Below are 17,521 nucleotides of genomic sequence, written 5' to 3'. Positions count from 1 at the left end.
TAAAGTTAATGACAATCAAAAAATATTTGATGAGAAAAAGTTCCATGTTGATGTAACATTAAGTGGAAAAACCAGGTTGTACAGTTGATTAAGAACTTTGCCCAGAATCATGAGCCTGGTAATTGCCCCACAGTGACTTAACCCTGGGTCTCCCAGCTATCGAACATCAAAGCCCATGGTCTTAACCACTTTTCGTGGTGGAAATCAGAGTGCTTTATTCTAAATGCTATTTCCTCCTCCCTGATTTTTCTGACACCTAGTTAAACATTAGGCAGAAGAGATGTTATTATAGTCCATCCATTATCAGATCTCATTCCCTAGTATTCTGCGCCTGTAAGGACCTGGTTTCACTGTCTGAATCAAATTGATTCACTGAAAGGAAAGCTTGAGAAGGCAAAGAAGAAAATAGTCTAATGGTTTTTAAGAGGGAAGATAGAACTGCTAACTTAGAAAAAAAAATGCATGCTGTTTAATCTTTTTCCTGTTTGCAATGTTTTCTTCCCCTTCCTGGAGAGTACTGCCTCGGGGTAGGAAATTTTTAGCACATAAAGAGATTTCTATCCTGTTAATGTAATCTAAATGCATATTAACTAGTAACATCACAGAAAAAATTTTCTGGAAAGTGTAAATTCCAGAGGTGGGGCAATTACGGAGTGTTTATTTGTAATCTGGTTAAAAAGATCAGTCTAACTCTTCAAAGGTGAATGGCAGTAAGCACTGAATTGTAGGTAGGATAATGGCCCCCTGAGAAAGATGTCCAATCTGGCACTGTGGCATAGAAGGTTACACCTCTGCCTCCCATCCCATATGGGAGCCGATTTGAATCCTGACTGCTCCACTTCCTATCCAGCTCCCTGATAATGCACGTGGGAAAGCAGTAGAAGATGGCCCAAGAACTTGGGCCTCAGCATCCACATGGGAGACCTGGAGGAAGCTCCTAGCTCCTGGCTTCGGCCTGGCCCTTCCCTGGCCATTGTGGCCATTTAGAGAGTGAACCAATGGATGGATGGAAGATCTCTCTGTCTCTGTCTTTCTGTCTCTGCCTCTCTGTCTCTCTGCCTCTGGCACTTCTGCTCTGTAACTCTGACTTTCAAATAAACAACAAATCAATTTTTTTTTAAAAAGATGTCCATGTCCTAATTTCAAAAACCTATGAATACGTTACCTTACATGGCCAATGAGACTTTACAGATGTAATTAAATTAAGAATCTTGAGACGGGGCAATTACTCTAAGTTATACAAGTGGGCCCTATAGAATCACAAGGGTCCTTATAAGAGAGAGGCAAAAGGAGCCTTCCCTCTTGGGAAGGAGATGTGACAAGGGAGCAGATGCCAGAATGAGGCAGCCACAAGCCAAAGGATGCAGGCATCCTGTGATTGGTAGAAAATGCAAGGTGCTGAGTCTCCCCATGAACCTGCAGGAAGAATGCTGTGCTGCCGTCACCTTGATTTTATTCCCATAAGATCAAGTTCAGTTTTCTGATCTCCAGACTGTAGGTAATACATTTGTGCTGCACTAAAGCCAGCCACTAAATTTGTTTCAGTCACAATAATAAACAAAATCACTTGTAATGCTTCTACAGATGTGTTCTGACTCCCATTATAGACAGCAAGTTCACACAGGTGTTTTCAAGGTAAAATATTCTAATCCAGCCTTGGCCACTAAGGTTGTACACCTGTTAACTTGGAGAAAGCTTCTAGCAGTTATTGTGATTGGGACATTTATGGGGATTGGACCAAAATAGATAAATTTCCCTTTTTCTTTTTCAATGCAAGTTTAGGCAAATCCGTTTATCCTGGGCATATTCAGTGTCTCTCTGTATAGTTTATCTGTATGCAGCAGAAGTGAGAAGAGAACCAATGAGCTGGAAGATAGCTCAATCACTCTGCTTCCTCCGTCTTTGCTTCAGTGCTTCGTACAGGAAATCTATTGCTGTGTCAAGTTCCACAGAAGAGTTACTTCTCTCCCAAGTTACTAATCAGGCTGAAACACATAGTGTTGAAGGAAGGGAGTGCCTCACCGCTGATGGTCTAAGAGGATTCGGCACTGAGAAGCTGACTGGAGGGAGCCTCGTAATGCTCACAGCTGCTTATCCACCTGTATGGAGGAAAAGTATCGTGTGAAGGGCTGACAAAAAGAAAGCAGACATGGTCTGCCCTTGGAGAACTTCTGACTTATGGCTCCTACTGATTTTAACCGTCTTTTTGGTGGCTGGTAAGTCTGAATTCTCTTTGGGAAAATGATTGATGGAAGACTTGTTCTCATCGCCTGTTGTGAGTTTCCCTTGCCTTTCTTATGGGGTAGCATGAGCCAATTGCAATCATAGCATAGGGAGTTATTCCAAGATTTATTATTTTATTTTATCACCCTCATTTTCTTCTCTGTTCTATTGACTTGATTTTTTTATCCTACTACAATATGCACATCGCTAGAAGCTGTCTCTATCACCACTTTCTTATTTCCACCCTTGTTTTGGGTGAAGCAGGAACAATTAAAATCATACCAGTGTAGGTCAAAGTCAGCTGGGTTCTCTTTATCTTCAGACCATAAAAGAAAAGGAGTAACATTCCTAAGCCACTTAGGTAGGCACTGCTAGTGTTACAAGTCAAGAAGTTTACTGCTTTCTACCATTTTCTATGACTCGGTGCTTTTCTAACACTATTCTTACAGTCATGGTGGCACATCTGTGATGTGTGTCTATTTATCTCAAAGATGTGTGGGCTTTAGGAGACACTTTCTGAATTAGAGGGCATACTCTGAACACGTCTAGGTTCCTGTAGGAGTCGTAGAGAACTTGGGGCTCCTGTGGGGGCGTCCTGGTTTCACTGTAGAGTGTTGGTAGGAGTGGATGTGGGAGGGCATTTTCAGGTTTCACTTTGAGTAGATGGAGCAGCCGCAAAAGAACAGTATAGTTGGGTTTAAATTTCACAGCTTGATCATTGAAAGAAGAAAATGTGTTTTTTCTCTCCTTTGGGTGACTTTAAAATGTTGTCTATCTTCCACCAAAGCAATCTATGTTCTACGTGTTAATTTTACTGGTGAGCACCCACAAAGAGGTGCGACCATGTGCTACTACTGTGCCTTCCTGCTGATAATTTTCACATGCTTTTTCTCCTTTGATCTGCAGAGCCACCTAGTGAGGTAGGCATGGGAGATATCTGCATTTCACAGAGCTAGAAACCATGGCCCAGAGAGTTGAAATGATTTGTTCAAGGTTAGCTATTACTGGTATGCGACAGAGTCACCCTCAGTTGTAATACATGTCAGTAGCCATCATGAAACACTTGAGCAATTCGCATGCTGGGCCATTTCCTCAATATCTGACCGTTAGGCTTTTCTCTAGAGAACTGCAATTCATAACATCACTGAAAAGAAGTTCGTCCAGTGCTTACTTATAAACTCAATAGACTAAGACAAACCGTAAGTGATCTAAATCCGTCACTAGTTGGGATCTTGTAGAAAGCCTTTGTAGAAACCTGTTCAGGTCTCAGCTGGACAGGGTAACAACAAGGAGTTGTTTATGTCAAGTTGCACCATTACTCTTGGGAGAGAGAAAAATAATATTAAAATAAATTTACCATGAAATGATTTAGAATAATGAGAAGAAAATAATTCAGGACTGAATTTTCCTTTTTTTTTTTTTTTACAAATACCATTTTGTTATTAAAACTTTCAAATGGAAATCACTCATTTTGTACAACATAAATTCACAAAGGAGCAATATTTCAGTGTTACACATAGCATTTTTTTCAGTTTATTGATTGACTTTTGTGTCAACTGATTTGCCTATAAGTTCAAGTAATGTGGCAGTTCATAGATAAGATTTATTAAGAAAATACTTGAAGGGGAAAAAGAAAAACACCAAAATTGTTCACTTCAGAGGAAAGTTCCCAGCTATATATCTGGCATCTTCCCTGATTCTTCCCCTCTTTCCACTTTTTTCCTCTCTCTCTCTCTCTAAAGACTTTACTTACTTATTTGAGAGGTAGTTACACACAGTGAGAGGGAGAGACAGAGAAAGAGGTCTTGCATCTGCTGGTTCACTCCCCAGACGGCTGCAACGGCTGGATCTGTGCCGATCCGAAGCCAGGAGCCAGGAGCTTCCTCCAGGTCTCCCACGTGTGTGCAGGGGCCCAAGGACTCGGGCCATCTCCTACTGCTTTCCCAGGCCATAACAGAGAGCTGGATCGGAAGTGGAGCAGCCAGGACTTGAACCGGCACCCATATGGGATGCTGGCGCTTCAGGCAGAGGATTAACCTATTGCGCCATGGCGCTGGCCCCTCCTCTCTTTTCAAGACCTATTGTCTTCTTGAATTTTTTCTTATGTTCCACTTATATATTCTATTCCAATTAAAATCACTTCACCTTATAAAAGTTACTGATTTTTTCCAATTAGGAGTTTCTGGAGAAGGACTCCTCCCTTTGCTGTCCTTGGACTAATTTTTACTCATTTGCCAATTCCTTCCACTAGAGGGCAGGCAGTAACAAGAAGAGGAGAGAAAAATTGACACAGGGCTGTTTGGAAGCCTAAGCAGATTTTGTGGAAGATGGAAAAAAGAGATTAAAAGCAATTGTGAAGGAGTTTGTTCTCATAATCTCAGTTCTATCTTCCTTTTCTAGTTTGTGAGAGTTTCAAGTTTATATATTATGATTTATAGGTGCGTTTTCCTCTAACCATCCGCTAAGTAATGAATAAATAAATCAAAAGTGCTTAATAAGAACTCTTTTTAAGTGCATGTATAGAAAATAATGCCTAAAAGTTATTAGCAATCTAAATTAAGGAGCAAAGCTAAGGTGAACTCATTGGTCAACATTTAAAATCAGTGAATCTTGAAGTTATCTATGAAACTTGTAAAAATCTAAGGAAAGGTAGAATTCCAGTCTTGTTGGGGAAGTCTGTGCAGAGGAGATGACTCCTAAGCTGGGTGTTGAATGATGTGTTTGCATCGATGAGGGATGGCAGAGAAAGAAATTGAAAGGAGGGAAGGTGTAATATGAGCAAAAGCAAGGAGATTTAGAGAAAGAACTCTGGACTATGTGTTATATGACAATAGGGAAAAAAGGCTGGATTTCGGGGGTCCTTGATGGCCAAACAGGAGAATCTGGGCACCGTGTAGCAGACAATGAGGAGCTATCTGTTGTACAGGGAACAGGAAAACCATATATAAAGGCCTTTTTTTTTTTGACAGTAATGTGGCAACAGAATCCTTTTGCTACATAATGTCACTTGGTAAAGGATTTATTTTAAAGCAGGAGTCAAGGGCTGGTAGCCTAGAGTTCCCATTTTAGAAAGTTCTGTGATGTCCTGAGAGGCATTGGTGGCTGAGAAGGGAGTTTGTGGAAGATGTTAAATTCAGGATCAGGGGTCGGCACTGTCGTTAAGAGGGCACTTGGGACTCCCACATCTTTTATTGGAATGCGTAGGTTTGAGTTTCAGCTCTGCTTCTGATTTCAGGTTCCTGCTAATGCTTACTCTGAGAGGCAGCAGGTGATAGCTCATGTACCTGGGTCCCTGCCACCTATGTGGGACACCTGGATGGAGTTCCAGGTCCCAGCCCCAGCTGTTTCAGGCATTTGCAATGTGAACCAGTACATGGAAGATATCTCTCTCTCTACCTGTCAAATAAATATATATTTTAAAATATTCAGTATAGGGAGGGAGGATGCCTAGGGGGAAAATTCCTATGGGTACTTGGAAGTAGAGCAAAATCACAGAAATTATTTATCACTTGTGGAGTGGATGATCCTACAAAGAAAATAAACATAGAGATAAAAAGTAATAGAATAAAGCCTAGAGATGTTTGGGTTTGGGTCCTAGGAGCCATGTTGATCTCTTTGTCTCTGTAGCAGGGCATGATCTCAGAAGAGATGGGAAGGGAGTAATATGGGATATAAATTGGGGGCTTAACCTTAAATAGGAGAAAATCTCTTCTGAAATTGAAGAGTAAGATGAATAGAAATAGGAGTGCTACCAAGTTGAGGGTGGTGATAAGGAGATGGGAAAAAATGAGAGCTAAGAGTACATAGCTACCTCCTACTAATTTCAGTTATTAGTACTCATTAATAAAATAACCCAGTTGTCATTTGGTTTCGTGTTTTATCTGAACACTTAATCTTTATGGTGATTAAATTGTAGTAACCATAACTGCATTTTTGTCTTTTCTCCCTTGTCATTGCTGACAATGTCACACTGATATCTCCTGGCTGTAATTAGGTAGCAGATCCTGTTATGAAATAACCGTGCACTGTGTGATGCTGATAGCTCCTAAGAAGTAAATCAGTAACTCTTACTTTAAAAATAATAATAATGATAATAAAAATCAAGCTTTAGCATAATTTATGTAATAGTCACAGTCACAATCAGTTCATTTTGTTTTCCAGAAAGAAATGATATTGTTCGTGCATTAATGCTAAGCAAATAATTTCACAGTTTTCTTGGTTAAAATTTAAAACCATGTAGGTACAAAAACCTAGACTTCATTCTTTCTTTTTTTTTAAGAGTTTCAGTTTATTTGAAAGGTGAGGAGGGGAGAGGGGATGAGAGGAGAGAGAGGGAGGGAAGGAAGGAGAGAGAGAGAGGAAGGGAGGGAGAGAGGGAGGGAAGGAAGGGAGAGAGAGAGAGAGAGAGAGAGAGAGAGAGAGAGAGAGAGAGAGAGAGAAAGAGAGTGTTACTCTCTGGTTCATTCCCCAAATGCAAGCCTGGAGCTGGAAGCTCAGTCCAGGTCTCCCACATGGGTGGTAGGAAGCCCAACTACTTGAGCCATCATTGCTGCCTCCTAGGGTCTGCTTTGGCAGGAAGCTGGAATCAGGAGCCAGAGCTTAGATTTGAACCCAGGCACTCAGATGTGGGACGAGGGCATCCTAATCAGTATCATAACCACAAGACCAAATGTCTTCCCTTGACACCCCATTCTAAGATCTAAATCTTATTTGCATTTAAGGAAAGCAGTATAGAAAAATTCCAGGATTGAAATAAGACTGGCAGTTTTTCTGTTTTTAAAGAAAGAATTTTCTTTAAAAATCTCTGCTACTCTAAACAATGACAGAGGTGGTGGACTCAAAGGCTTCTGTAGCTTTGGCAGCTCATGACAAGAGCCTTGGGTGATCACTGATGTCATAAATAAGAGTGTCAATTGTTAAAATCAATAACAGGAGTCACTGTGTACTTGCTCCCCATGTAGGACCTCTGTCCTTAATGTGTTGTACTATGAGAATTAATGGTAAAACTTGTCTTCAAATAGTACTTTAAACTTTGTGTGTCTGTGTGGGTGCAAACTGTTGAAATCTTTACTTAGTATAGAGTTGATCTTCTGTATATAAAGGTAATTAAGCTTTACCTATGAAATTTGTATTTATTAACTAAAAGCTTTCTGAAAAAACTGCTACTTTGCATGATGCTGCTGTTGCAGATTCTCTTGGGATCAGATTATGGGATAGAGTTTTGCATATAGAAAATTACTTCTGAGCAGAAGTCTATCTGTAATTTCAGCTGACCCCCTCAGCAGGCCCCATGGAGAACTCTGGAGACAGCATGTTCTTTTGGAGGGGCCCCACACTGAATCAGGATGGCTGGTCTTTCATACTTCTGTTTCCCTCAGTTGTTGAATGTGGGCTGCCTGGGGAAAACCTGATTTTGGGTAGGGCAATTGTGCAGTCCTGAATTTGCTGAAAACTGAAGTCTGACTGCTGACTGTGCTCTTAGTAACAGGAGCAAAGACTCATTCCTTGTAGGCAATTCTGCATGGCACACACTATATTCTCCAGAGTTGCATTTCCAGTGTTCTTGACATTGTGAATTTGGGTATAGCATTATTTTCTTTCAGCTTGAATGGTTTCTTTTATCCTGTGAAATAGGATGCCTGGTGAGGCATTCTCTTAGTTTTTTTTTTTTTTTATATGAAAGTATTTCACTCTCACTCTTAAAGCACATCGTTGCTGGAATAGAATTCTGTGTTGACATTTTTTCCTTCTTTCAGCACCTTAAGGATTTGTTTCAACATCTTGATGAGAAGGCAGTAGGCACTCAAGCCATTGTTCTCCTGGATATAATCTATTATTTTTTTCTATTTTCTTTTTTAAAAATTTTTTGAAGGTATACAAGTTTCATGTATTTCATAAATACAGATATAAAGGAACATAGTGATACTTCCCACCCACACTCCAACCCTTCTTCCTCCTCCCTCTCCTCTACCCACTCCTAATTTTTACAAAGATCTACTTTCAGTTCACAAGATAAACCCTACACTAAGTAAAGAGTTCAACAAATAGTATGAAGAAAATAACACTGTTCTTCAACAGTAGAGACAAGGGCTGTAAACAGTCATTGAATCTCAAAATGTCCATTTCACTCCAATACATTATATTTTAGAAACTCTATTAATTACCCCCAGATCAGGGAAAACATTTGATACCTGTGTTTTTGGGACTGGCCTATTTCACCAAGTATAATGGTTTTCATTTGCATCCATTTTGTTGCAAAAGACAGGATTTCATTTTTGTTTTTTTACAACTGAGTAGTATTGCATAGTGTATATAACCATACTTTTTTTTATCCAATCATCAGTTGATGGACATCTGGGTTGAATCCATGTCTTAGCTATTGTGAGTTAAGCTGCAATAAAATTGGGGGTACATCTAACTGTTTCATATGCTGAATTCTTTTCTCTGACTACTTCCAGCATTTGCTCTTTGTTGTTTGACTTCAGCTCATTCAATGGATCTGTGTGTAGTTTTGCTCAACGTTTATCCTGCTTGGGAATCCAGCCTCTTGAATTCAAACTTATAGTTTTCCCTAAATTTGGGAAATCTTAAATAATTATTTCTTCAAATATTTTATTTGTAATCACTCCTCTCTTTTGGAACTTAATTATATATATATTTTAAAAGATTTATGTATTTATTTGAAAGTCAGAGTTACAAAGAGGAAGAGGGAGAGAAAGAGAGAGAGATCTTCTATCCGCTGGTTCACTCTCTAGTTTGCCACTATGATTGGAGCTGCACTGATCTGAAACCAGGAGCCAGGAGCTTCTTCCAGGTCTCCCACATGGATGCAGGAATCCAAACACTTGGGCCATCTTCTACTGCTTTCCCAGGCCCTAGCAGAGAGCTGGATTGGAAGTGGGGCAGCCGGGACTCGAACAGGCGCCCACATGGGATGCTGGCACTGCAGGCGGTGGCTTTACCCGCTGGTCCACGGTGCCAGCCCCAGTTACGTATATTTTACAACCTTGGCTGATTCACTGCAGATCCCCAGATCTCTTCTTATGTTTTTTATTTGTCAATTTTTTCTTTCTGTTTGTCAGATGAGATTATTTCTACTGCTGCATTTTCAAATTCACCGACAGTTTGCTTTCTCTTCTCTTCTGATATGTCCATTGTAGTGAATATTTCATTCAGAGGTTGTGCTTCCAGTGTTAGTACATCAATTTATTTTTTAGCTAGTGTTTTTCTCTGCTGAAAGTTTTTGGTTTTTTAATTCATTGTGAGTGTATTCTCCTTTGTATCACTGAGCACAGTTTAATATGTGCATGAAGAGCCTTGATTGAGGGGGCTGGTGCCATGGCTCACTTGGTTAATCCTTGGCCTGCGGCACCGGCATCCCATATGGGCGCCGGGTTCTAGTCCCAGTTGCTCCTCTTCCAGTCCATCTCTCTGCTGTGGCCTGGGAGAGCAGTGGAGGATGGTCCAAGTGCTTGGGCCCCTGCCCCTGCATGGGAGACCAGGAGGAAGCACCTGGCTCCTGGCTTCGGATCGGCGTAGCTCCGACTGTAGCGGCCATTTGGGACGTGAGCCAACGGAAGGAAGACCTTTCTCTCTGTCTCTCTCTCTCACTGTCTAACTATCTGTCAAATAAATAAATAAATAAAAATTTAAAAAAAAGAGCCTTGCTTGATAATTCCAGTATCTGTGTCAATTTGAGATTGGTCTCTCTTGATGTCTTTTTTCCAAAGAACAGGTCATTTTTTTCTTAGTTCTCTGTGGCTGTATGTTGAATAATTCTATTTGAATTGTGAATGCTACTTGGATTATGTTTTGCTCATTGATACACACACATCAAGGGAATCTGGAAAAGTTCATGGAAAAATGAAATTTAAAGATTATTTCTTTTCTGCCGGTGCCACGGCTCAATAGGCTAATCCTCTGCCTGCGGTGCCGGCACACCAGGTTCTAGTCTCGGTTGGGGCGCCGGATTCTGTCCCGGTTGCTCCTCTTTCAGGCCAGCTCTCTGCTGTGGCCTGGGAAGGTAGTACAGGATAGCCCAAGTGCTTGGGCCCTGCATCCCATGGGAGACCAGGAGAAGCACCTGGCTCCTGCCTTCAGATCAGCGCGGTGTGCCGGCTTCAGCGCGCCGGCCGTGGCGGCCACTGGAGGGTGAACCAACGGCAAAGGAAGACCTTTCTCTCTGTCTCTCTCTCTCTCACTGTCCACTCTGTCAAAAAAAAAAAAAAAAGATGATTTCTTTTCATGCAAAAAATTTTGAAATCTATGCGTAATTTTTCATAATATGAATTTTCTGAAGACCCTTTTATGCATGGATTTCAAAAGACTTTGTTCCAAAATAAACTTATCTTAATTAAAATATTAAGATCTAATTTTCTAGATTCATTTTCAATTCTATTTATATACAGAAGATCAATTTAGTATAAAATACTTCAACAGTTTGCACCCACATAGAAACACAAAGTGAAACATACTGTTTGAGTACTAGTTATAGCATTAAATCAAAATGTACAGTACATCAAGGACAGAGATCCCACATCAGGAGCAAGCGCACAGTGGCTCCTGTTGTTGACCCAACAAATTGACACTCTAGTTTATGGCGCCAGTAACCACCCTAGGCTGTCGTCATGAGTTGCCAAGGCTATGGAAGCCTTCCAAGTTCCCCGACTCTGATCATATTTAGACAAGGTCATAAAAGACAGGGTGAGGATAGTAACCAATGATCCTAAGAGTGGCCTTAACCAGGTCTGAACAATTATACAGCATTAAGTGGGGAAGAGGACCATCAGTACACACAGGTTGGGAGTAGAGCCATTGGTGGTAGAGTAGAGGTTATGATTACAAAGGAATGAGGCTCAAGTGCACTAGACAGGGTCTAGAACAAAGGACAGAGTCATTATTAGAGGAGCTAAGAAAGGTGCTGTCTAAGTTACAAGTAATTTTTCTGATTGAGAGGCAAATAGAACCTGATAGAAGGGGCTTGATAATAATCTGTTGGGTTTTAGGCCTTGTAAGTTAAGAGGCCCAGACCTATCTATCTCTTCACATGGGGTATATCCTAAGGGAGGTGTGAACCTCCTAGGGGAAGGCACTCTGTTGACTTTCATTACTTGGCTGGCCTGGGAGGAGAGCTGGCCAGGTAAAGGCAGGTGGCATCTCTAACAAGAAATTTACAGTTCTGCCTGCAATGTTGCTGACCCTACTTGACCATACCCTGAATCTTGATGTGAATGGAAGGGGAGAGGGAGCGGGAGAGGGGAGGGTTGCGGGTAGGAGGGAAGTTATGGGAAGGGGAAGCCATTGTAATCCATAAGCTGTATACTGGAAATTTATATTCATTAAATAAAAGTTAAAAAAAAAAAGAAATGAATAAAATTGAAAGATAAAAAAAAAAAAGATCTAATTTTCTTAATTCCATTTCCCATGAACTTTTGGAAACATCCTTGTGTGTGTGTGTGTGTATGTGTGTGTGAAGTCTTCGAAAAGTTCATAGAAAATGTGCACTGTGAAAAAACTATGCATGGATTTCAAATTTTTTTGCACCAAATGAACATTTTAACTCTATTTCCCATGAACTTTTTGAAGTACATTTGCATATATTTAAAGTATTTGAGTCAGTTGGACATAATTTTAAATGTCAGTTCTTTTGGCTTTAGCTGGTCTGCTTCTAGGATTAGCTGAGATGCGGGTAGAGTTTATGTGCAAAATTTGGAACTGTTTTTTTTCCTGGCTTTCTCACTTTTCAGTGTAGGGTTTCTCTGAAAGCTGACCTCTGGTTCTACGTAAAACTGTGGTTTTTCTATCAGAGTTTTAGCTGCCTAACGTGGTGCCAACTGCAGCGCTCTCTGAGCCTAGTATCAATAAAACGGGAACTTACACCCCAACTCTGGGCCATTTCCTTCTTTCAAGAGTCAACACTGAATCTTCCTTCTTCTTTCACTCTCCAGTGGCTTCAAGTAGTTGTCCTCATATTTTGGTCGTCACTTTATCGTTGTTATCTGTGGAAGCTTACTTGGCCAGAAAGGATGTGGGACTTTCTTCTAATCCATTCTTTTTTAATATCACGGTGTTATTACCAGCTGTTGCTACTTTGTTGTGTTGTCTTTGTCCTTGAGATTTAATTCATCAGATTATTAAATGCCTTTCTGCTTTCTGAATATCATCCACACATAGAATATTTTGTGCTTTTCACTTTTCTCAGTGAAATCACATTCCCCTTCCCCCAGTTCTAGATACAAACTTATCTCTGTGTTGGATGCCTACCGCGTGTTGGATGGTCTACCAAGTCATTTTAACTCCTCGGCTATGTTGTCTTTAAGATGTTCCTTAATGTCTTTAGACAGTAATTTCTTCATTTGGCAAATGAAGAAACTGTAAGGCAGTATTGAGAAGTATGGAGTTTTTTTAAATTTTTTTATTTCTGGTATGAAGTACTTTAGGAACTTTCACCTTAAATTCTTTCATTTTTTAAAAGATTTATTTATTTGAAAGGCAGAGTTATAGAGAGAGAGAGAGAGAGCTCGAGCGAGGGAGGGAGAGAGAGGTCTTCCATCTGCTGGCTCACTCCCCAGATGGCCGCAACAGTCAGGGCTGGGCCAGACTGAAGCCAGGAGCCAGGAGCTTCTCCTGGGTCTCCCACGTGGCTGTAGGGGCCCAAGGACTTGGGCCATCCTGCACTGCTATCTCAGGTGCATTAGCAGGGATCTGGATCAGAAATGGAACAGCTGGGACTTGAAGCAGTGCCCAGCTGGGTTTCTGAGCTTTATGCTGGGAAGACTCTGTCAAGAGAGACATAGATCCTGTTCTCAGCAGCTTAGAGTATCAGCAAGAGAGCTATTCAATAAATGATTGCAAATAATTAAATAATGTCCAGTAGGTTAAGAGAAATCTAAGGTGACCTAGGGATGTGTAAGTGGTAAATCTGATCTGGTCTAAAGCACTGGGAAGGCTTTCCTGAGAAAGTGATGTTTAAGATAAAATGAGCAGAAATGACAAGCAGCAGGGCTGTGGGCTGAGCATTCCAGCAGGTCTCAGGGCCTCTGTGAGGGTCTGAGCAAGTTGGGGAAACAAGAGGAAATGACCTGTGTGGATGTCTAGTTGAAGTCCCGAGGGAGAAGGTATGACAAGAAGGAGCAGGTGAGACTTTGAGGAAATACCCACGTTAAGGTGCCAGAGGAGGAGGGTCGCTTGCTAAGAAGACATGCAAGTAGGCAGTGAAGACAGGGAAGGAGACAGCGAGGAAACACACACGTGAAGGGAAGGAAGAGATTCTAGGAGAGGAGAATGGCTAATCGTCTCAAAACCTGCCAAGCAACCCAGGGACACTGAAAAGAGGCCAAACAGGCTGATGAGTTTTAAAATGACGGTTTGAGTAACAGGGGTGTGGGGGCAGAGAGATTGCTGGCATTGAGCAGGGAGTGGGTGGGGAGGAAACAGGCTGTGGGCACAGATCACTCATTCTAGAAATCAGATAGCAAGGAAGAGAAAGAAATATGGCTGCAAGGGGAAAGCAGCAGGTAGCCATTTTTTCCCCCATCAGTTAGGGGGACCTGGGTGTGTTTGAAGAGTAGCACTTAAGAAAATTCAGTAAAAATGTTTTTCCAGTTCTGTGCTGTGCATGTAATTTTAAGGTGTTTAGTCATTTCTTCTCTTTTTCCTTGCCATTTTGTTACTTCACCATCAAATGCTATGTTTCCCCAGAGGGATTTCATTACATAATATGAGAATATCTGGTTATGCAAACCATTTTGTGGTATTGACAATTTTTTTGAAAAATATTATGTTCAAGTGGGGAATATTGGTAGATCCCAATAATGAAATCATAGTTATTCTTATTCTCCAAAAAGAAATCATTCTATCCATTCTATCCTTGGTTCCTTCTTGCAGTTCCCCCAGGACTGATTTAAGCCACTAATCTTAACATAGTTTCCAGACAGAATTGATTGTAGAACTTTAAATATTAAAGATACTGTGTTAAAATTTAAAGATACTGGTTCCTTCCAAGCCTAGTTAATCAGATTTTTCTACGGTATAGGTATCTGGACACTGTACAAATTATTCATTTATTTGAATGTGTGTGTGTGTGTGTGTGAGAGAGAGAGAGAGAGAGAGAGAGAGAGAGAGAGAATGAATGAATCCTATCTGCTGGTTCACTCCCCAAATGCCTGCAACAACCAGAGTTAGGCTAGCCAAGAGCTTGGAGGCAAGAGGGAACACAAAATCCAGGTTCCCCATGTGGACGGCAGGGACCCAGCCACTTGAGCCGTTATCTAGGAAGTTGGAATTGGGAGTGGAGCCGGAACTCAAATCTGTGTCCTCTGATATAGGTTGCGGGTGTCTCAACTGGAATCCTAATTGCTAGGCCAAATGCATGCCCTAAGCATCTGGATTTTCACAAGACTTTGCAGGTGATTCTGGTAGGACCCAGAGTTAAGAGCATCATCCTTGGTTTTCCTTAGTTTCTTCATCATTTAATCTATCCCTGTTGTCTTTCATATTCAGCAGATGGCTTCTCACCTCTTGATTGATGCAATATCCGATGAGGACTTTTTTAATGTCCCTAGATGGTAAAGTTTCTGAGAGCAAGGCCCTCGTCTCATTTTTCCCACTGTTCCCAGAGCTCTGCATAGCTCCCTGACGCTACACAGATACTCAAAAAATGTTTGCAACCTGAATGGGCACAGCATGTTTCTTGTGTCTGTACCCATTCTGACCCTTTTGGTGCTCTCTCAGAGATGAAATATCCGTCTTTTGAAAAGCAACCCCTCACTTTGCTTTTTGGCTCTTCTCTTGCAGTACCTCTAGGATCCTGACTTACCAGTTAGCTTCCTTCATTCCTCTAAATTCCAGGGGTCCCAATTTCTATCTGCAAACACTCTACGTTCTCCATGATTCTTAAGCACCCTCTCAGTCCTCAGTCCAGGTGTCTCCCCATCTTTCTCTTACAAGGTTGATACGAAGTGATAAAGTAGGTGTATCATTTCTCCTGTTTTTTCCAGGTCAGAATTCTTAGAACACTAAGCCTACACTTGTTACCCTGATTGTGTTGGCTCAGCCTAGTTCAGTCTGGTTTCCGCTCATACTTCTTTACGAAAGCTGCCCTCTTAAAGGTCACGATGACTTTTTTTGCTACCGGATCATAAAGCTTCTTAGTTCTGACTTGATGGCTTTTCCCTGCGTGTTTTGATCTTGAGTTCTCCCATCTTGCAATCTCTTTCCCTGGCGTTATGGCACTGCATTTACTTTCTACTTTTCTTCATCATTTTTGCTAAATCCACTGCCTCCAACAGAACCTTAAATATAAATGTTTTCAACACTCTGGTTTTGGCCTCTGCCCTAATTTCCACATAAAAGATTGCAATTTGGCAGCTCACAGGCTAAGTCTGGCTTGCAGACACTCTTAGTTTGCTCATGTAATATTTTCAAAAATTTGAATTAGCTGTCAATTAATAATAAAATTGAGATATTATATCTGAAATCCCTGACCTAGAGCCTGGAGTTGCTGTGAGCATTAAGTCAAATGATGCCTATAAATTACCTAGCATTCTGTCTGCATTTATTGACATTGACAAAAGTGAAGATGAAATCTTCATTTTAGTTTTCAAAGCTCTTTCATATGTATTCTCTTATAACATTTAATTATTCCCTATAGATCAACTGTTTGGTTATTTTCAGTTTTTTTGTGGAATTAAAAAATGCTAAAATTACCATGCTAGTACGTATGTCTTGACACATGTGAACATACTTGTGATCACTGATGTGTTTGCACAACATGTGTATTAGGTCAGGGAACACGTCTGTCTCCATGGACTAGTTTTGGATTATATGACGGTAACTGCTTCAAAGAAACAAAACAAACAGAGCAAAAAAGAAGTATGTCCAGTAAAATGGTTTTTGTTAGCCTTGTGCCCTAACCAACTGATACAGTTGTTACAATTATCTTGTTTTGGAAACTAGGATCAAATTTATTATTTATCATAATTATTTATTGCTTTCTAAATTTTATCTATCCATTGAATGAATTACTAAATTTTTGTGTTTTGGAACTTTCTACTTTTCTTATATACTCAGATTTTCTCTTTATAAACCATCTAGGTATTTTATCTTTGTTTCTATATTGTACCTAAGAAGTAGAAGTATAGTTACTAACAATGTCACCTTCAAGATATTAATCTTTTGTCAGCCTGTTCATATCTTTTGCCCATTTTTTGGTTATCTCTTTTTTATTGTTTTGTATGGTTTTTATATATTTTTTGAGGGAAAGTAGCAATTGTTTGTCATAAATGTGGCAAATATCTGTTAGGTTTTTGCTTGCCAACATTATTTTTTCTGGCCATACCGAGTTTTAAATTCTTTCCAAGGTCAACTTCTCAGTATTTTTCTTTATGGTTTAGATGTTTTATATCAGGGTTAGAAAGGGATCAATTATGCCACTATGCCTGGGACTTTGCTCCATGACTTTGGCACTGACTGTCCTATGTCTCACAAAATATTTAAATCCTGGTAAATCGAGATGTTAGTCACTGTCATCTGTTTATGATGAAAGAAACTAAATCATTCTTGCTTTCTTCCAGTACTTCTATTTTCATTTCTGATTTAAACCTTTGATTCATTTTATTTTAACTTCATATTTTATTTCTCCCTCCCCAAATGGCTAGCTAGTTTTCCTAATACACGTTTTCAATTATATAAATAATCATCCTTTAGGAATTTGAGAGAGCTGTGGTATCTGCTACTAAAGCAACTAAAGTTACTATTTGTTCAGTCCTACAAAGATAACAAATGGAAGAGTTAAAATGTTAGTCTATTTTTTACTCTAATTTTGGTGTCTTTTCTATATTTGTCTTTGCTAAAATTTTGTATCTTTACCCAAGATAATGTTCATTGAATATCTAGATGATGTTTACTATAAAATGTCTTTAAAGATAAAAATCATTTTCCTGAAATACAAGAATAGGAAATATATGCCATGATCAACTGTGCAAATCATGTTATAAAACAAAGTAAGCACTAATTTGTACTTCTTGTGTATCTTTGTACTTATTTAAATTTTTTCTTACACTAACATATATCAGTATAACATATATTACAGAATGCTATAACTAAATTTCAAAGAAAAATAATTACACAGTGAATACTTATGTAAGTTAATAAACAAATTATTGCCAGTTCTTAACTGTTTTATTCCCCAATCTCTTCTCTAGAAGAAGCCATCAGTTTTTGCAATAATCATTCCTTCGGAGTGATGGCCATTCTCTGCTTTTCTTTAATTTTATCACAGCCACATGGAGCCCTGAAC

At 39.9% G+C, this 17,521-nt stretch overlaps 1 protein-coding gene across 1 annotated transcript in view; it reads left to right on the top strand.

Annotated features, from left to right (window-relative positions):
* Positions 1-2,015: 2,015 nt before the first annotated feature.
* CD200R1 (CD200 receptor 1) overlaps positions 2,016-17,521 on the top strand; it is a 35,465-nt gene continuing 19,959 nt past the window's right edge. The window contains exon 1 of the mRNA XM_062176733.1: positions 2,016-2,216. Coding sequence (XP_062032717.1) covers positions 2,150-2,216 — 67 coding nt within the window. The 5' untranslated portion in view covers positions 2,016-2,149. The remainder of the gene's footprint in view (positions 2,217-17,521) is intronic.

Source organism: Lepus europaeus, chromosome 2 (assembly GCF_033115175.1).
Source record: "Lepus europaeus isolate LE1 chromosome 2, mLepTim1.pri, whole genome shotgun sequence".
Classification (NCBI taxonomy): domain Eukaryota; kingdom Metazoa; phylum Chordata; class Mammalia; order Lagomorpha; family Leporidae; genus Lepus; species Lepus europaeus.
The sequence above is the reverse complement of the archived record's forward strand: the minus strand, read 5'-3'. Positions and strand labels throughout refer to the sequence as shown.